The following is a 21,161-nucleotide window of genomic DNA, read 5'->3' on the forward strand; positions in this document are numbered from 1 at the left end:
GTGGTACATGCCTCTAATCTCAGCACTGATGGAGGCTTTAGCAGGACCATCACAGGTTTGAGGCCAGTACAGGCTCAAGTTCCACGTCAGCCTGAAAATATTCCCCATCTAGATAGCTTATAAAGCTCAGTTCCCATCTAGCCAGAGCAATGTGAAAATTCTACGGAAACCCATATATTTTCATTTATCCAGCAAAAATCCATTACTTACTCCCAAGTGATCTCTAATAAAAAAAAGTTTTACTGAAGGTACAATATCCCCGTTTTTATGCTATCTGCTATATAAAAATTTCAGATGTGTACATAAGCAAATAACTTTATTACTAATATTTTATTTACACAGTTTAAGGCATAAAAATAAGTTACAATACAAAAGTGACCTTCAAAAGTAACCTTCAAGAACGAAACACTAAACAAGGTCATATTATCCCCTTCAGTCTAGCCAAGAAACAGCTACAGGAATGCTGGAAAAAGTCTCCATGAGTTTTTCATTACTTTGTTACACCGATGGAATATCATGCAGGTCATCTATTTGAAGAAATACTCAGTTTTACTTACATAGGTTGAATTATGAAGAAAAATATAAAAATGTGGATTAAAGGTAATACAGACTCCAGATCCAATTTTTAGCCTCAAAACCAAGCAGTGAAAGTTCACCTTTTTAGGCTGTATAAAAGCAGGAGTCAGGTATGGAATGGATCTCAGAATCATGGTACATATGTAAATTATACCAAATTTTAAAAAATAATATTGGAAAAAATCAAGTTCTAACATCCTGAAACAATCTATTTGAAAATATATTGATATAAAGGATACTGAGGTTTGGTAAAAGGAAATCCATATGCAACCCAGTCAATGCAAACAAAATATCAGGCTGTACAGATGAGACTTTTCAACTTTTCTATCCTTTGAACAAATGCTGCTACGCTGAAGTTTGGAATGGCATCAGGTAAATAGACTCTTTTTTAAAAAGCACATGTATCTCCAAAGCCCACTTATAAAGTTTACTATTTCTACAAATTTATGGGCAAAAGAAGTTTTATTCGTTACAGTATTTTAGCAGTTTCTTTGCTCAGTATAAATTTTTTACTCTTTTAAGCAACTAAATTTCAACCAAAAGACATTTTAAGTAAAAGAAAAAAAAAGTAATCTCTTCCAGTTTCAGATGTTTGTGTAATGCTAGACAAAACTCAACCATTTGGGGCTGGTCTTTTTTCACCAGCCTTAAGTTTTTTGTGTTACAGCATACTGGTTCACACTCCTAGTAAGCTGCTTATTCATTCCAGTCTGCAATAAGCACAAAGTTCACTGTTTTGGTACAGATTCAATACATGGGAGGGACATATTAAGCTACACAGTCACTGCTTGTGAAAAGACCTACATTGTAGATTGTAAATTTACATTGTGTTTTTCACAATATAGAAAAATGTGATGAGTGATTCATCCTGAGATAACATTTGCCAGTAATCATTGACATAACCTTTTGTGTTACATCAACCAGTTGTAAACCTTGGATTCATTGATGACAATCACACAATAAAAACTAAAAAACTTTCTACCTGGAATACTGAAAGAAACCCAATAAAACAAGATATATTGAATACTTAGGAAAGCCATAAAAATCAAAATTAATGGTTTAAATTTTGGATTTACTGTCAATCAAAACCAAGAGACTGAAATATGAGAAGGAAGGATAACAAATTCTAACTTTAGTAGCAAGAATGCTGCTGTAAAGAAACCAGTATGTAAAAGGAAACTGCAGATAAGTGGCTTTTATCCCCTTTTGATGCTAGTATGTGTGCGCACAAAGTCATACTCCAGGAGTGTTTAAAGGCAAAAATGTTAGTTTACAAACTAACACAAAACATTTGAAAAACTATTCACATTCTGAAATTAAATAAAATGTTCCTAATGAGTCTGTGTGAGTCTTGTTGTGTTTGTTCAAGAGCCCTGTGCTGCCTGCAGGGGGACATTGCTTATCAGGTGGGTATACACTGCAGAAATTGTAGGAAGACAGGCCATAACTGGAAAAGCCAAATGAAAATTTCCATTAACTTCAGGCAGTATTAACTGCAAGGAATGTTAGGATCCTTGTTCTTGGAATTCTTCAGCTTCCTGAAATATAAAAGTTTTAAATGGATTATATATTTGGGAAGACTACATACGGATACTTGGCATTATGGATTATATGCTTAAATCTATTTATTATTAAATCTATTCTCCATTGCCTAAGGAAAATATTCTTAAACTTATTCTCCTGTTTTAGTTTTTAATAAAAAATATCCTTGTCATGGGAAGGGATGGGAAGGGGAAGCAAAAGAGGAGGCTACAATGCTTGATAAAAAAATGTACTCATTATCTTGCCCGTATAATTGTAACCCCTCTGTACAGTATTTTCACACACAAAAAAAAAATCCTTGTCACATGGTTCCCAGATCAGTGCCCTTTATTTTATAGCCTCTGGGGATCTAGGAAGGACACTGGAATGATCCACAGTTCAGTCACCTGTTTACATTCCATGCCTGCCCCTCCTCCTCCCAAGTAAATAAAAATCAAAGATTCAGAAAAGGAGAAAAGACAATATATGGAATTCTTCTATCACCTAATTTTTAAGGATTGTTTCTGCAAACGTTTTTAAGCAAATTACTGGTCCTTACAATTTCATGGTGCTTTTATGTTGCTGTTGTTTGTTTAGTTTCTTTGAGTAGGGGTTCCTGTATATAGCCTAGATTCACCTCACATTCACTATATGGGCCATGCGAGCCTTAAACTTGCATTGGTCCTCAGCCTCCCAAATGCTAGAATTACAGGCATGTTTCTCCATGCCCAGCCTGTTTTTAAATAGAGACATTTTCCTATGTAATGAAAAATAATTCCCTAGAGTTATCCATATTCAATATTTCCATATTTAAAAGTTTCTTAATTGCCCATCCAGATTTTTTTACATTTACTTTATTCCAACTTATGTCCATCCATCAGGGATCAAAGTGCATTTAATATTATCTCTCTTTTTTTTAAAAATCTGATAGCTTACTTCTTTTTCTTTTCAGAAGCTGGTGTTTACTAGGTAAGTGTTAAACAACTTAAGCCATACACCCAACTTTTAATCTGACTTGTTAAGAGATTCTGCTTGATTTTTATTTTGTTTTTTTTTGGGGGGTGTCCAGTTGTAGGGCCTGAACTCTGGGCCTGGGTGCTGTCCCTCAGCTCTTCAGCTCAAGGCTAGCACTCTACCACGTGAGCCACAGCACCACTTCCAGCTTTTTTCTTTTTGCTTATGTGGTGCTGAGGAATCGAACCCAGGGCCTCTACATGCAAGACAAGTGCTCTACCACTGAGCCACCTTCCCAGCACCTCTGCTTGACTTTTTTTTTTTTTTTTTTTTTTGCTACAAAAGCTTTATTTTCATTTGATCCAAGTCTGCTTGACTTTTAAAAGACAATTATCTTTGGTAAGAAATCCAAATTTGGTTTTCTATTTTTATAAAAGTCACTTTATATTAGGTTTTACAAATAAAATTGTAGCTTTAGCCTATAAAATGTGACTGTCAACTAATAAGTCCTCTCAATTAGAATGAGATTTTACAGATTAAAGTTATTAATAGCAAAAATATTCTTGTGTCATAAAGTCGTTTGTATTTACAGCTAGAGATCAAATGTATTAGACTTCAGAGAATGGGAGAAATTCTGAGCATAGGAAAAATACTGTATCTTTCCATTTAAGCATGGTAAACCAGAAAACTAGAAAGACAGCTTTATCATAAGTGAACTAGATTTACAGTATAATAGCTAAATGAGGAATTGAAATGAATTCCAAATAGTACAAAAGTTCTTTTGTCAAAATGCTATGAGTATCTTATTATTTTGCTCTCTCAGTGTCATGACTAGGTTACAGTATTGAAAAACAGTAATCTCTTCATGTAAAAAAAAATTTTTAGCTGGTCATAGTAGCTACGATTTGCTCACACTTATAATCCTAGCTACTCAGGTGACCTATAGTAGAAAGATACAGTTTTGAGGCCAGCCTAGGAAAAAAAAGTTCTTAGATTCCCCCATTTCAGCCAATGAAAATCTGGGTTCAGTGGTTCATGTCTGTCACTGCAGTGTGTAGGACCCCTAAAAAGGATAGTCTTCACATAAGCAAGCCCATAAACGCCTTATCTGAAAAATAACTACTGCCAAAAGAGCTAAGGATGTTGTTCAAGTGGTAGAGTGTCTAGCAAGTTCAAGGCCCTGAGTTCAAATCTAATACTGCCCCCTAAAAAATGATTGACACATTAAAAGTTTATTATTAATAATAAAATTATATTTTTAAAGAATTTTATTGGTGTTAGTATATATAACCCCAAAGCTTCTAAAACCTTGAGAATTATCTTAGCTTTAGTGGCAAAGTCTAGTTTATTAATTCTTGGAGAAAGTACAGCAAAGGAATGTCATCATTTTATTAATAAGATACCCTGGCCACTGCCTCTAACTTCATTTAGGAAACAACTCATAGCCACATAAGTTAATCTGGAGATGGCCCAGATAGGTCAAAAAGTGGAGGAAAGGAATCAACCCCTTAGTGAAGCTTACCATCTAGGAATGTTAGTCTGTATCTTCTAAAAACACAGAGACCTTGTTTTCTTGGTTGAGCTTTTCTTCTTCTTTTCTGTAACAAAACAGAACTCAGACGTCAAGTGAATAGACAAGAAACAAAGTGGGGGAAGTGGTGCTGTGGCTCAAAGTGATTGAGTGCCAGCCTTGAACAAGGCTGCAGGGACAGCGCCCAGGCCCCAAGTTTAAGACCCACAACCGACCAAGAAAGAAAAACGGGGAAATCCTATAGCAACATCAGGTAATGTGTTTTTTCCCCATATCTTGGGAAGAATTACACAAACCTGGGAGCGAAACAACTACTCATGCCCCATAACCAGTTAACACTCCTTGACCTGTCTTGGCCATCCGAACTTAAGATTCTTTTCAGAATGTCTGAGATCTGATTTTGGAAGTCTAGAAATTTATAGGGCACACTTTACTTCAACATTGGTTATTTTGCCTCTCATTCCTACTCTTGTTCAGAATATGTTTTGTGTTGACTAGAAGACTTCTTATTGTTTATATTCTATTCAAACTAGGATTCAGAGATGGGTTTATTTTTTTGTTTTTTTCCTCTAATTTTTTTAAAATTGTTTTCGTAAAAGTGATATACAGAAGCGTTAAGTTACACAAGTCAGGTAATGTGTACATTTCTTTTTGGACAATGTCACCCTTCCCTCACTTTCTCCCAGTTTTCCCTCCTGTCCCCATTCACAAGTTGTATAGTTCATTTTCAACATAGTGTCTAGTGAGTACCACTGCTGCATTTGTTCACCCTTTGTCCCTCCATTTCTGTGTCCCGCCCCAACTTCCCAAAGACAGATAAATGAACAAACAAGACAAAAAGAAAAGAAAAACAACAGGCTGACTTCTGGGTAGCTTAAAGAGGAAACAGGAGCTCAGACTTTAGGCTCATGACATTTTCTGAATCTTTGGCTTTTTCAAGACTGCAAATTTTCCTGGCCTTCTCAGGAGCAACTTCTCTGCTGCCAGTGGGCCTCTCAGACACCCTTAACCAAAGCCTGACCCCAGAATCTGTTCTGGTGGATGAGGAAGAGAATTCCCCAAGTGGACCAGAGCCCACTCCTCTTCTTCCAGAATCCTCAACGTCCTTAATAACAGACCTTCAGAGGTTGACTCTGCACCCGTGGACCAGCCTCCTGTCTCCTCAATCAGTTCAAGCCCGGCCCTCAGCATCAGGAAAGAAAGGCTCTTACAGCCGGCAGATGCTGCCTTTCCTAATGCTGGGATCCAGAGAGTGTTATTGGAGCAGGAAAAAAATCTGGCCCACTTGAGATATGCCCTTAAAAACAGATCTTCACAAATTCAAGAGCTTCTAGAGAACCCCACCATAGTGCTTCTGCGAAACTCCACCCAGATGCCCTCTCAGATGGCCCACAAGGACAACTCCATGTGTGGTGGTCCACCATCCTCACCATCCTCTCTCAGAATTCTCATAAAGCATGGCGGCGGTATGTCACAGCTTTGTGTTCAGCAAGCTCCCTGACCTTGCACCCCTTAGCAGGCCAGAAATGCTGGCCCAGAGCAACAGAGATGGATTGACCTTAAGGCAGAGGAGTCGAAAGCTGGCAAACTGGAGATCTTCTCCAACTAAAGAAAGGCCATTCCAATGTACCTGCAGCTTCTGCTTGACTAATGATAGGGACCCTTCAGAAAATGCAAGATTAGGGGCTAATAATGGCAAAGAGTCCTAGTAAGTGACAGGTGTCAATCACTTGATAATTAAATATAACCTATTGTCAAAGCTCCTGGATGCTACAAGACACTGATTTTATATGCCAATAATTTTGAAGATCCTGTGCGTCCTGTGATTTGGTTTTCTAGCTTTTTGAGTTTTTTTTTCCTTTCTTTTTTGAAAATTTTTATTGTTATTATGAAGATGATATACAGAGGGGCTACATTTATAAGTCAGGTAGAGAGTACACTTCTTTTTGGACCATGTCACCCCTTCCCTTCCCTCGCTCTCTCCTGTCCCCATCCACAAGTTTTTTTTGTTTGTTTTTTGGGTCCGGTCGTGGGGCCTGAACTCTGGGCCTGGGTGCTGTCCCTCAGCTCTTCAGCTCAAGGTTAGCACTCTACCACTTGAGCCACAGCGCCACTTCCAGCTTTTTTCTTATGTGGTGCTGAGGAATCGAACCCAGGGCCTCGAGCATGCAAGGCAAGTGCTCTACCACTGAGCCACCTTCTCAGCCCCAAGTTTTTTGTTTTTTATTTGGTCCTGTGGATATCTCTTCCTACTTCAATGTCAATAATTTGTTTTCTAAAGTCTAGGAGAGGTGAAGTCGTTATTTGAAGACATGTAAACCATACTGATTTAGGTGTTGGGTAATGAGTAGAAAAGATGACTGACATTTTCTGGTTGTCAAGTATTTGAGCTCTAATAAATGGAGATTTTGATGCATTAGTATAAATAGTAGTAAATAAATGTGCATATAAGGAACTTGTCCCTTGTTTCTATTTCCTGGAGTTCATTTCAATAAATATTGTTTTTTGTTTTGTTTTGTTTTTTTGGTCGGTCATGGGGCTTGAACTCTGGGCCTGGACGCTGTCCCTCAGCTCTTCAGCTCAAGGCGAGGGCTCTACCACTTGAGCTACAGCGCCACTTCTGGTTTTCTGGTGGTTTATTGGAGATAGGAGTCTCATGGTCTCTCCTGCCTGGGCTGGCTTTGAACCGCGATCCTCAGATCTCAGCCTCCTGAGTAGCTAGGATTACAGGCATGAGCCACCAGCGCCCGGCTAATAAATATTGTTTTATATGATCAGAGGTACTGCACCTTTGTGTTCCCCTTCTAGGAGTATCCTCCTTTAGGAGGTTGGTTTCTTAAACTCTTTAAATTGATTAAATTTATTTCAGTAAATACTTACTGAGGAAAAGAAACAAATGGTGCCAGCACAGCTATATAACCAGAAAAAGAAGTAATCTTTCCATTTAAGAAAGAATTGGAACTCTTACCTCAACAACAGACAAATCTAATTCAAGGCAGGGATGGGAGGGAGAAATTGGGGGGAAGCAAAAGGAGAGCTAACATCCAAAAAGCAGTGTATTCACTATTTGACTTATGAAACTGTAATCTCTCTGTACACCTTAATAATAACAATAGAATTGTATTTTTAAATTCAAAATGGATCAAAGCCCTGACTGTAAGAACTAAAACTATATATCTCTTAGAAGAAAATGTGTAACATTCATGATATTGGATTAGGCACAAAAGAGCCAGCAACAAAAGAAACAGATTAAGTTGGACTTAAACAAAACGTAAGACTTGTGCCTTAAAGGACATTGAACAAAAGAAGTAAAAAACAGAATAGGAAAACCAATTATAAATCATATATTTGATAAGGGATTGGTATTGAAAATACATAAAAAAAACTCAACTAAACAATAAAAACACATTAACCAACCCAGTTATAAGGCAAGCAGGCTCTGAATAGTTCTGCGGGTAAGCTGTACAGAGAGCCACAAACAGGAAGCTCAGCATAATCCATCATTATGAAAATGCAGATTAAAACGTCAGATACTACTTCATGTCCACTAGATGGCTTTAATTTAAAAAAAAAAATGTTTTAAGACAATAACCAGGTTTAGTGAGGGTATGGAGAAGTTAGAATTCCCATACATTGCTGACAGGGATGTAAAATATAACTGTTTGGGGAAACAGTCTGGCTATTATTCCTCCAAAAAATGAGACAATTACCATAAGACTCAAAAGAGTTGAAAACAGGTCTACACAAAAACTTGTAGGTGTCTGTTGATAGCAGCATTAGTTATATAGCCAAAGAGAAGGGGGAATAAAACCCTAAATGCCCATCAGTTGACAAATAGATAAATAATATGTAGTAAGTATACTCATTACACTGGAAGATTATGCAGCCATTAAGTATTAATGAGCCAGATGTTGGTGGCTCACATCTGTAATCCTAGCTACTCAGGAGGCTGAGATCTGAGGATGACAATTCTAAGCAAGCCCAGGCAGGGAAGTCTATGAGACTCCTCTCCAATAAAGAATAAAAAGCTAGAAGTGGGCTGGGAAGGTGGCTCAGTGGTAGAGCACTTGCCTTGCATGCCTGAGGCCCTGGGTTCGATTCCTCAGCACCACATTAGCAAAAAGAAAAAAGCTCGGAAGTGGCGCTCTGGCTCAAGTGGTAGAGTGCTAGCCTTGAGCTGAAGGGCTGAGGGACAGTGCCCAGACCCAGAGTTCAGGCCCCACAACCGGACCCAAAAAAAAAAAAAAGCTAAAAGTGGAGCTTTGGCTTAAGTGGTAAAACTAGCCTTGACCAAAAGAAGCATAAGGACAGCACCCAAGCCCTGAGTTCAAGCCCCAGGACTGGCACACAAACACACAAAAAAGTATTGTTGAAGTACTAATATATACATTAATGAATGTTAAAAATATTAAATGAAAAAACTTAAATATAATAGGCTACATATTTTATGATTCTAGTAACAGGAAATGTCCAGGACAGGCAAGCTCCCATAGATAAGCGGGTCTGGGGTTGGTGAGAGAGGGGAATAGGGAGTAATAGCTAAAAGGAATGCAGTTTCTTGGAACGGTAGGGATGTTAGAAAAGTGAGCAGGTTAAAGGTTAACATTAAAAGGTTGTTGCACAACTGCAAATTTTGTAGTATTTAAGTTTATCTCAATTTAGAAATGCCTTTCAAGCATTTCTCAATTGGCTATAGGCTTTGCAGATCACTAATACTTAGCCACCCTGCTGACTTCCTAGCTCTGTCTTTAGAAATGTGTATTTCACTTTAAAAGCATGGGGTATTTTAGAAAAACTTGACAAGCAAATTTTATAGCACCAAATTCCACATTGTAAAGAAAGTATACATTGAAATCTTTTGCAAAATAAAAAAACCTTTTGCAGAGTTACTCTTTGCTCCTTAATTAATCTGTCCTATGAATTAGCATTCTTTCACACAGGCTTTACTCAAAGGGAAAAACATGTTCAACAATATGGCCCCATCACACAATACCAAGAGTCACCATAAGAAAGTGTTAAAGACTTTCCCATCAGCGCCCAGCCTTACGATTTTATCTCCATCACTCTATGAGCTCTCTCAGCCCGTCGCTTTTTCCGAAAGTGCTGGAAGAGGACGACCAGGATTACTATGATGATCATCAGCGCACAGGCACAGCCAATGGCCAGAGCCAGGAAATAGATCTCAGAGAAGGTCACTATAAGGGGGGAAAAAAGATCAGGTAATCAACTCAAGATTCCATAAAGAACTATGACAGTCAGGCACTGGTTGTTTATGCCTGTAATCCTAGCTATTCAGGAAGCTGAGATCTCAGGATCATTTTTCAAAGCCAGCCTGGGCAGGAAAGTCTGTGAGACTCTCATCTCCAACAAAAAAGCCAGAAGTGGAGCTGTAGCTCAAGTGGTAGACCACCAGCCTGAAGCAAAGGAAACTCAAGGACAGCATCCAGGCACTGAGTTTGAGGCCAAGGACTGGCATGGCATGCATGCATGCGCACAATGCACATGCACATACGCCTATACACACACACACACACACACACACCACACACACAAAAGAACTATGATGAAATCTGAAGGCAAATAGCATACATCATTAAATGGAACCTTTTTTTTTCCTGCCTCTATGTATAAAATATCATGTTACCCTGTTAAACTCTATAACAGACAGCCCCACAGAACTGCTGCAGTGGCTCTTAAAACATAATCCTAGGGATCAGCAATAGTAGCACTTGAAAACTGAAATGAAAAATCTCAGGCCCAGCTCTACTGGATTACAAATGGGGCCAGCAGCCTATGCTTCAACATGTCTTTCAGGTGACCAAGATGACACTAAAACTTAGAGAACCAGTGAGTCCGATGACTGCCTAGAAGGGCAGTGTTACTACTAACTGAATCAGACCTAGTGCCCAGCCATTTCTTCCTTATGTGCCATCTCTATCAGTCAGTCAGTCATTTACTCAGATTTATTAAGGGCCTACTATTTTCCAGCACTGTGATAGCCAAGGAAAGCCAAAACAAAAATTATTTTCAAGGAGTTCTTGTTCCTTAGGAAGATAACTAAATCAGTAACTACAGTCTAGGAAACAAGTAAACAAGGAACCCAGAGGGAAGAAGGGTCCCTAACTAGACTCAAGTCTATAACACCTGCTTCTGTCCTTTCATTTGATTTCTGATTTGCTCTTCAATAAACGCTCAGAGGGCTGGGAAGGTGGCTCAGCAGTAGAGTGCTTGCCATGCATGCATGAGGCCGAGTTCAATTCCTCAGCACCACATAAGCAGAAAGGCTGGAAGTGGTGCTGTGGCTCAAGTGGTAGGGTGCTAGCCCTGAGCTGAAGAGCTGAGGGACAGCGCCCAGGCCCAGAGTTCAGGCCCCACGACCAACAAAAAAATAAATCAATAAACACTCAGAGCCAGAAAAGATATTCAAGAATGTCAAACCTAGGAGTTTCCAGCCTAGAATCTCCCCCAAGACAGATGGAAAGAAGCCAGGTGTGTACACTCATAAAGACAGCACTTGGGAAGGAGAGGCAGGTGGATCACATGTTCAATGTCAGCCTCAGCTACAAAGCCAGACCCTATCTCAATAAAGGTGAGGAGGACAAAGAATTGAGATGATCTATGAACCTACATACTCCCATGTCTCATTGGGTATATCTCCATTTTGGGGGGGGGGGGGCGATCTGGTCGTGGGGCCTGAACTCTGGCCTGGGCGCTGTCCCTCAGCTCTTCAGCTCAAGGCTAGTGCTCTACCACTTGAGCCACAGCGCCACTTCTGGCTTTTTTCTTTTTGCTTATGTGGTGCTGAGGAATCTAACCCAGGGCCTCAGGCATGCAAGGCAAGCGCTCTACCACTGAGCCACCTTCCCAGCCCCTACCTCCATTTTTTGTGTGTGGGAAACAGGGCCATAGATACTCAATAGATTATTTTCATTTGATTCTTAAGAAGTAGTAATTCCAATATGTTTAAGAACTATTCATTTCTTGTCTAACCTGTTCGTCAAAAGAAATTTAGGTTGCGCTGGGCACTGGTGGCTCACACCTGTGATCCTAGATACTCAAGAGGCTGAGTTCTGAGGATCATGATTTAAAGCCAGACAGGGCAGGAAAGTCCCTGAGACTCTTAAATAAACCACCAGAAAACTAGACATGGTGCTGTGGTTCAATGATAGGGCACTAGCCTTGAGCTGAAGAGCTCAGGGACAGTGCCCTGAGTTCAAGCCACATGACCGAAAAAAGAAAAGAAACTGAGGTCGAAAGTACATTACTTCCAGAATTTCAATCAGTTCTCCAGATTGCACTGCTTTCTATTGGTAGGGACTTGAGAAGATTGTTTCAAACCGTACTGTGAATGAAAGGAGGAGGCCATGCCACTTGACAGGCTCCAACCTCTGGAGTGGTGTGTAAGGGTTACGCGCCACCCACTTGGGAGGCTGCAACAGGAGGATTACAAGTCCAAGACCAGGTCCTGTTTTGGCATTATTAACTTGCAAACTTTCTTGAAGCTTGAGATTCCTCCTTTGTAAGACAGAGACGACAATATCCATTTATGAAGTTCTTATTAAAAAGCAAAACCAAAAAAACAGTTCACATATATTGTTGGTAAAAATGGAAAACAACATGATCAACAGCGTGAAGAGATCTGTAGCGAATCGGGTTAAATGAGATAGTACTGGCCAAGCACTTCAGACCCTGCCGGCCCAGAGCAGGTAGACAGGGAATGAACAGGCCAATTGTTAGTCGTTTATCAGAGCTGCTTCCTCTCCGTCTCGGAGGAGCTCAAGGCTGTTTTTGTCACAGAATCCCCCAGATCCCTTCGCTCTCCCAACAAAGCCTTGCTCTTCTCCTGCCAGGCCCCTCCGCCCGCCCCGGCAGGGCAGCCCCCAAGCGCCAGCCCGCCCCAGCCTCGCGGACTGCGGGGGCCCCCAGCTCCCGCCCGGCTCCCCCGGCGTGACCTACCCGTCTGCACAACACTGAGCCGGATGGTCCCCACCAGCCCATCCACATCGGGTGGGTTCTTCACCTGGCAGGTGTAGGTGCCATTGTCATCAAACTGCAGCTTCCACAGCATAATGGAGGCGTCATACCGCTCGGGGTTCCCGACCCAGACCACGCGGTCCTTGAACCGCCCGCTCTTGGGTGTGAAGGGATCCAAGTGGTAGTAGAATACCTAGGGAGGCGGGAGGAGGCGCTGGGCGCGGGGACGGAAGGGGCCCGCCGGACCCCGGATCACTAGCCCCGTCTTCTCCGAGCTCCGCGCGGGTCTCCCCCGAAGCACCCCAAGTTACCGACTTACGAACTGCTCGGGGCCCCCATCCCGAGGCCGGAAGTTCCACGTCACGGTCAGCGCGTCGCCCACCGGCGCGAAGCTGGAGAAGGTGCACTTGAGCCGCAGGTCGGTGCCGTTGACCGCCTCCAGCGCCCCGGACGTGTAGATCTCCACGGCCGCCGCGGACCACAGCGCTGGGGCGAGGAGAGCAGCGGTACCGGCCTGGCCTGGCCTCGTCCCGCCCGCCCGCCCGCGGCGTGGCTCCCGCGTCCCGGGCCCCGCGCGGCGACGCCGCCCCGAGGTGCAGTCCAGACCCCAGAACTGCTGCGCGCGGAACTGGGGGACCCGGGACCTGGAGCACGGCCCAGCCCCGACTAGGCCGATCTCCCCGCAGAACTCTCCCGGCCCCAGGCCGGGTCCCGCCACGGAGCCACCTGAGACCGGAGCGCAGTCCGGGGCAAGGCGCCCGGACGGCAGAGCGCGCGCCAAGTCCGGCCCGCGGGGCGGGGGCGGGGGCCGGGGCCGGGGACCGGGGACCGGGGACCCGGGGGCCGGCGCGGGGCCGGGGCCGGGCCGGGCGCCCACCTGCGCTTACCTGAGAGCCGCACGCCCAGGAGGAGCAGCGCCGCACGCGTCGGGCCCGGGCCATACATGAGGGAAACCCAGCCCTGGCTCCCAGACCGGGCGGACCGGAGCTCCAGCACCCCGCCAAGGCCGGGCCGGGGGAGCGGGGGCGCAGACCCCTCTTCCCGGGGACCGGTCGGGTCGCTCACCGAGGGGCCCGGAGCACGAGCCAGTGACTCACACCCGCGGCCCGCGTTCCCGACTGGAATGAAAGGTGGGGCTGCCCGGGCTGGGCGCCCTCCCCACCCCACCCCGCCCCTCCCACCCTCCCGCCTCCACCCTCCCCGCAGGTCTGCACAAAGGTCCCAAACTCCAGCCCTCTCCACAGCGGCTCCCGCAGGCCCGGCCCGGGGAGGCGGCGCCGGCCCCCGCCGCCCGCCGTAGGCCGGGTTTGGAAAGCGAATGTGGGCGCCCCCGGCCCCTCGGCCGCCTCCACCCAGATCCCCGCAACCCTCTAAAACCCGAGCGTGAGCCTCCGCTCGCCCCGGGGTGGGTGGATTTCCCGGAGGCCCAGGCCGGGCTGGGACACCGTCTCTGGAGGAGTTTTCGGCGCGCCCTGCCCGCCTGCGCCTCCCCTCCATCCAAGCATTTCCAGAAACGCTCTCCACCGGGTCTGGCGATGTGCAGGGAACAGGCAGCAGGCGGTTAAAGCCAGAACCTTCCCGACTCTCTTTCCACAAAATATCTGCGGGCATGGACAAGCAGAGGATTCCCGTATCCTTCACCTCTCCTGGGCCTCAGACGTCATCTGCCATGTCTCAGGCAGCCTTCTATTTGAGAGGTCAAAAAGGTCGAGGGATTTAAGTGAGAAAAGGGGCGTCTGGGAAGAGGCCTGGGTCAGAGCCCCAGCAGTGACAGGACAGGAGGAGGGGACGGGTGACCGGCCCTGACCCCTGGATTAGCCGGCTAGAACCTCTTTAGTGATTCATCCAGTACCTCAACTGAACCCTGGAACAGAGAAGGTGCCAGGAGGCAGAGCAAGGACCAGGCTGAGGAGAAGAATAAAACCTCAGGCTGGGGATGTAGTACAGTAATAAAGCACATGTCTAGGATATATAAGGTCCTGGATTCAGTCTCCACTCCCCCCACACACACACACAAAAGAAAGTTTAAAGAAACAAATTCCACCAAAAGAGAAGACGAATATGGAATTGAAAATTAAGGGCATAAAAGAAAGATGATGTGATCATGCAGCAAAACCAGGTTGACACCAGCAGAGAAGCCCAGGAGCTGCCTCAAATGGAAGTCGCTAAGTGCTAGAATGAACATGTTGCAATGAGTGTTTCTGAAAAAAGAGTGGCCCATTTGTCAGTTTCTAGGACTCTCTGTGCAACCTAAATTCAGAACACTGGAATGTTCAAGGAGCCTTTAAAATAATGGTAAGATCATGTTTCTGGGGCTGGAGATATAGTTCAAGGTAGAACACCTGCCTAGCAACCTTAAGTTTAGTTGCCAGCAGTGAAAGAAAGAAAGAAAGAAAGAAAGAAAGAAAGAAAGAAAGAAAGAAAGAAAGAAAGAAAGAAAGAAAGAAAGAAAGAAAGAAAAGAAAGAAAGAAAAGAAAGAAAGAAAGAAAGAAAGAAAGAAAGAAAGAAAGAAAGAAAGAAAGAAAAGGAAGGAAGGAAAGAAGGAAAGAAAGGAAGGAAAAGAAAGATTAGCTGGGCATCTGTGGCTCATGCTGTAAGCATGCATTGGATGAAGGCTAATGGTTCAAGGCTAGCCTCAGTAGAAAAGTTTGTGAAACCCTATCTCAAAACTATCGAAAAGCAGATCTAGTATGGCTCAGGTGGTCCAACGCCTCTAGAACATGTCTTCCAGTACAAGGCCCTAAGTGCAAACATCTTGACAGAGGCAGGGGAGGGGGGAGAACACATTCTGAATACATTGTACGTTTCTGGTATATAGGTGAGAAGGAGGTCAACTCTAGAAACCTAGAAGAATAAATAAAGGAAACTTAATCTTTCAACTTTGTAGATAAATGCATCTCCAGAGGTAGAAATAGTAGAGCCTGGGGTTTTGAAGTCTGCAGCAAATCGTGAAAATTGGTGAGGTAGAGTTACACGGAGCTGAAGGATACAGTGAAACTCAGCAGGTGAAGAACCGGGGCAGGAAGAAATAGAACAGACTGCCTGTTGTTGAAGCAGAAGAATTCTTCCCCAGTCGCCAGACTCCCTGAGAGTTGGCTGCAAGCCCTATTTTGAGAGAGACAGCTGCTCAGATCCCATTCCTCAGCCTAGGTCAAGTTCCTGGCTTTGTACTCAGCAACACCCAATTCCTTCCAGTTAGCAGGAGCGGCTCTGAGTCACTCTTCCCCACCCTGGATATGCAAGGAGGCAAGGGCTAAGAAAACGTGCTAAATAAAAAGACCACCAACTCCCAGCATTCCCCAAATGTCAAAACTGAAGGAATACAATCTTAAGTAGTGGTGGATGTCTAGGCAAATGAGAGAGAAAGAGAGACAGAGACAGAGAGAGACACAGAGAAGGTTTGAAGATAAAAAGAAGGGAAAAGTGCTGGACTGATTGGCTCAAGCCTGTAGTCCTGGCTGCTTTGGAGGTAGAGATCTCAAGACTGCGGTTCAAAGGAAACCCAGGCAAAAACAAATTCCCAAGAGCAAATGGCTGGCACAATGCAAGCACCAGTTGACCCAGCGAAGAGGGAAATACAAGGACTGGTGTTTTCCTCTCCTCTCTAATAGAGATGCCCAAGCTAGAGAATTACAGCCTAGGTAGGCCCAGACACAAAGCAAGACCCTACCTTGAAAATAACCAATGTAAAAAGGAGTTGGAGGCATGCCTCAAGAGGTAGAGTGCCCACCTAGCAAGCTCAAGGCTTTGAGTTCAGTCTTCGGTACTGACAAAAAGGAGGAGGAGAAACGCTCAAGACATCATTTTTTTCCTTAAACTTCTCCAGTAAAAACTCCCAACTCCATTTTTTGAGGTGCTGAACAATTTAGGTTTTTATTGTATTTTTTATTACTATTATAAAGATGATGTACAGAGGGGTTACAGTTACATAAGTCAGGTCCAACTCCAATTTCTAAAAATTGTCTTTTTCCACCCCCTAAGTAAAAATACTTTTTTCACTACAAGATGAAATCAGAGTTCTGTGAAACAGACAAAAAAAAACCATAATTTAGCTTTTAGGTAGTTCAGACAAAGCATTTGTTTACTCAAAAGTCCCTAAGTCCTATTAGGGAAAAAAAAATACTAAATGCTTGTTATATATTGGACTGCACATGGAAAAACAAGTCATTTCTTTTTCTTTTTTTTTTTTTTTTTGGAGGGTCAGACATGGGGCTTGAACTCTGGGCCTGGGCACTGTCCCTCAGCTCTTCATCTCAAGGCTAGCACTCTACCACTTGAGCCACAGCACCACTTCTGGCTTTTTCTGTTTATATGGTGCTGAGGAATCAAACCCAGGGCCTCATGCATGCAAGGCAAGTGCTTTTCCACTGAGCCACCTTTCTATCCCAACAAGGTATTTCTTTACCTGGGAAGAACACAGAGAGGAGGAAGGTATGTATTATCATCTTTATGACTTTCCAATTTAAATTCCATCTTTAAGTCATAAATTGAAATTCTAAAAGGAGCAAAGAGAAACAAAGCCCCCCCCCTTGGGGGGCAAGTGAATGGGAATTTAGCACACACAGAGATCAGCACCAAGCCCTATAGCATTGGGAGGAGCAAGCAGGCCAGGTGAGAGGCTGGACACCGGTGGGCAATGCCTCCCTGGCCATTCAATCAATGTGGACTTTACCCTCAAAAACATCCCGGATGGCATAGTTAATATATAAGTTGATGGGGCACCGGTGAAGGCATGGAAATTCTCCGAACTTTCCCATGTGCTTTTCCCTATTTGTATCGATGGTAATATGTATAATAAAATCTGTAGGAGTATGTGTGTGTGTGTGTGTGTGTGTGTGTGTGTGTGTGTGTGTGTGTGTGTGGACTTTCTTCCTCCATGAGGCAGTTCCACCTAGCATTTTTAACTCTATTTCTATAACAGGAAAGAACAGTCACTGTCCTAGAGTGAGGAAAAGAAGGGTGGAGCAGATATCTTGAAGAGAGAGGAGCTCAAACTAGAACAAGAGAGAAAACTGGCCAAACTCTTAAGACTCGGAGATCAAGTAGCATAACCATGGTTACCTTGCTAGTGACCCGGTCAGATTCAAAACCAGGCCTGCCAGACTCACAAGTCAGCTTCACAGCCAACGTTGTTCTCTTCCACACCAATTTTCCTTCCCTGTTAGACTCTACCAGTTATGTGTGCAGTCAGCCAGTCATTGTATATGCACAGGTCATTGTTTGGCCAGCAATACATTCTGTCATGCCCTATTCTTCCAGAAGTTTTTTTTTGGTGCAAAAATAAATGAAATAAACATTATGTATCCTCCCTTGAGTGTCCTGCCAGGGGAAAAAAAAAGGTTGGATGGGGAAAAATTTAGAAAAAAAATTTTATCTAAAATGAGGTTTAGCTTGTGTCAGAATCTCATATTTTGTTCTTTTCCTATTATGAAGAAGAAGGAGGAAGAGGAGAAAAGAGAGGAGGAAGAGGAGGAGGAGGAGGAGGAGGAGGAGGAGGATGAGGAGGAGGAGGAGGAGGAGGAGGAGGAGGAGGAAGGAAGGAAGGAAGGAAGGAAGAAGAAAAAAATTTTAAGTAGCTAGCAGGTGCCAAACACTGTCTTCAGGAATTCAATGAGGAAAAACGATAGAAATCTTAGCCCTCAAGGAGTTCTCAGGCAAACAAGCAAGTCACCTCTAGGTGATATGTATAGTAAAGTAGCTACCAGTACACGTAGCAGCAAGAAAGATCAACTCACCCTGAGGGTCCTGGGTTGAGGGTCTGGAGGTCAAATCTTTAAGTGTCCAGCTGACAAGAGAGCAGGGTCCTGGGGCCAAGGCCTAGAGTTAGGGAGAATGCAGTAACAAGGCCTTGTAGGAGCCCAGGTCAAGTACTCAAGCCTGGGAACATAGTAACTAGCAACTGTCAAACCATGTCTTTACATCTCACAACCTTCTGAAAGACTTTGTGAAGGCTTCCATGCTACAGATGAGGACACTAAGTACCTGCTCAGCATCACTTGGCCACCAAGCAGAAGAGCTGTGCCTTCATCCTCAGCCTGTGATCCTTCCTCTACAAAACAAGCTTTTGACCAAGAGGCAGAACAGCGGCAAAGGAGCCATAGAGGGGGAAAAATTGTCTCTAATTTTTCATTAAATTCTAGTCGTTTAGGGGAAACACTAATAAGTAATGGAAATTTTAAATGAGAGTGGGGGGAAAAAGGCAATGGACACCTACCCGGAATACTAAAGAAGTTTCGCTCTTTTTCTTTTCTAAAGGCTACAGGCATTGTTATGGGGTTTTACACCTACATACACACATTAAAAATTAAAGCATCGGCGAGCAAAAGTGTTTACACGAAGCACTCCTTGAATAAACACTGAGAGGGGTTGGAAGAAAATCTGTTGGTTAATTAGAAGATAGAATCTACAAGAACAGCACCGGGCCAGGCAAAAGGAACGCTTTATCTCTGCCAACACCATCAAATATTTTGCTCCATAAACACCACGGAGACAGTGCACTTACCTCTGAGAACAGACATTAACTTAGGGAGGAAAGCTGAACTTGCAATTAGAATAAACGCAACTAGAAGCGAGGCTAGCACTCCAGGCAAGACCTTACATGCAATCAGCAATTCTGTTTTCCAGGCCTTGGCCTCAGCAGCATTGTCCAGGGTCTTGGACTTGCTGGAGCTCCTCTTGTTCTGTGCTCTTTCTACCACAGTCGTCAGGGGCAAGGGGCTGCACACACGTGGTCTTCTGCCACGGCAGCTGGCATCATGGGTGGGGAAAGTATGCATCTGTCATTCGGGCAGTGGGGCAGGAGGGGTGGCTCCCAGGGTAGATGTGGACAAGAGAACCAGCATCAGGAACATTCTTAGAACTTCAGCAAACCCTGGGAGCCCTGCCACATTCCCACATCCTGAACCAAGCTTAGGACAAACACCAGGGTTAGTAAGTATTGAATAAAGAGACTCTCCAAAGCCAGGTGTCTCATGCCTATAATCCTAGGCTGAGATCTGAGGATTGCGGTTCAAAGCCAGCCCAGGCAGGAAAGCCCATGAGACTTTTAGCTCCAGAAAACCAGAAGTGGAGTTGTGGCTGCAAGTGGTATAGCCTTGAGTGCTAGCCTTGAGCAAAAGCACTTAGGAACAGCTCCGAGTTCAAGCCCCGTGATTAACAACAACATAAAGACTCTCCATAAGAGGAAATACTAGTTTAAACTAAATGCAACTGTGTTTGGTTTGCTTTTATCTGTAGTACTTCCTCCAGACCTTTATAGTATGTTAACATGGAACCAACCGGTCTTTTTACACTCTGTGAATCTCTCCAGAACTTCCTTGTTAACAAAAAACAACAACAACAAAAAAGACAAAAACAAAACCAAACGAAAACCCCAAGGCATTACATTTCCAAATATAGTCTGCAGATTACCCAGGAACTTATCACTTATCCTCAAGAAGATGAATATAAAAACTGGAAGTAATTATATGGCGTCATACACCTGTAATCTCAGCACTTAGAAAACTGAGGCAGAAAATCACAAGTTTGAGGCCAGCTTGTGTTCCATAGTGAGACCCTGTCTCAACAAATTTTTAAAAATTTACTTTAAATTTTTTAAAATTACTGTCAGCCTTACCTACACAGGAGACTGAGGTCTGAGAATCACCGTGCAGCCACCCTACAGGCAGGAGGGTCTATAAGACTCTTATCTCCAATTAACTAGCAAAAAGCCCAAAGTTGAGCTGTGGCTCAAGGGGTAGAGCTATGCCAGCCTTGAGCAGAAAAGCTCAGAAAGAGAGAGCATCCTAGCCCTGAGTTCAGCTCCAGCACCACACACACACATACACAAAGGGTGATTAGCCAATCAAAAGTCCATCTTAAGGAGTTGAGGTGGGTGGTTGGGTGCAAATCAACTGCATGGAAGGTGCCTGGGGTTTGGGGTTTTTATCCAGTAGAATGGCTCTCCCAGGCAAACATACCATGTGGAGTTACCTATTTCAAGTCCCAGCTTCTCATTTCTATATCTATAAGCTGAGACTGGAGCAAGTGATTTCTAAAGACTCTGCCAGTCCTTTACATTGTAAGCCTATGCTTCTGACTCAAAATGCTTCACAGACTAGAAATGCCTCTCAATCTTAAAACCCAGTATTACTGGAAATCCTTAGAGCCTGCGGCCCTTATGAGCACTTAGCTTACTTCAGTATCTCACTCAGCCCAGGTGCTGAGTACACCCAAGCATTCCGGCCTCTCATTTCCCTTTGAGATCTGAGGCCTTCGGGGTAGCAAGCAGGTTGGACTTGTTAGCGCAGAATGCTTCTGGCTGGGAAGGGAGCCAGCTGCTTGTCCAAGCAAACGAGGGTCCACCCCAGCTTCAGGAAGGGGAGGAATTGGGAAAATCTCACCCAGCACCAAGGTCTGCTGAGCAACACCGGCAGTAACCCAGAGGAAATGGGAGTTTTAAAAGAAATATATACATATATACACATATATACATATATATAATTGTCACCTGGGTATTTATTGTAACAATGCAGGCATTCTTTCAAATAGTTCTGTAATAACTGGCAGAACTTTCTTTTTTTTTTTTTTTTATTTCACAATGTTTTTAAGGGCCGGCTTGGTTTC

At 43.8% G+C, this 21,161-nt stretch overlaps 1 protein-coding gene across 1 annotated transcript; it reads right to left on the reverse strand.

The window, feature by feature from the left end:
* Positions 1-299: 299 nt before the first annotated feature.
* Positions 300-13,681, reverse strand: LOC138810765 (myelin protein zero-like protein 2). Its single transcript, XM_069997970.1, has 6 exons — positions 13,444-13,681; positions 12,876-13,042; positions 12,539-12,749; positions 9,630-9,777; positions 4,574-4,649; positions 300-2,114 (listed from the first exon to the last, which is right to left on the reverse strand). The coding sequence occupies exons 1-5, from the start codon at positions 13,499-13,501 to the stop codon at positions 4,586-4,588; spliced, it is 648 nt and encodes a 215-aa protein (XP_069854071.1). The 5' UTR covers positions 13,502-13,681; the 3' UTR covers positions 300-2,114; positions 4,574-4,585.
* Positions 13,682-21,161: the final 7,480 nt, after the last annotated feature.

This window comes from Dipodomys merriami, unplaced genomic scaffold (assembly GCF_024711535.1).
Source record: "Dipodomys merriami isolate MVZ:Mamm:240054 unplaced genomic scaffold, mDipMer1.0.p SCAF_509, whole genome shotgun sequence".
NCBI classification, from domain to species: Eukaryota; Metazoa; Chordata; class Mammalia; order Rodentia; family Heteromyidae; genus Dipodomys; species Dipodomys merriami.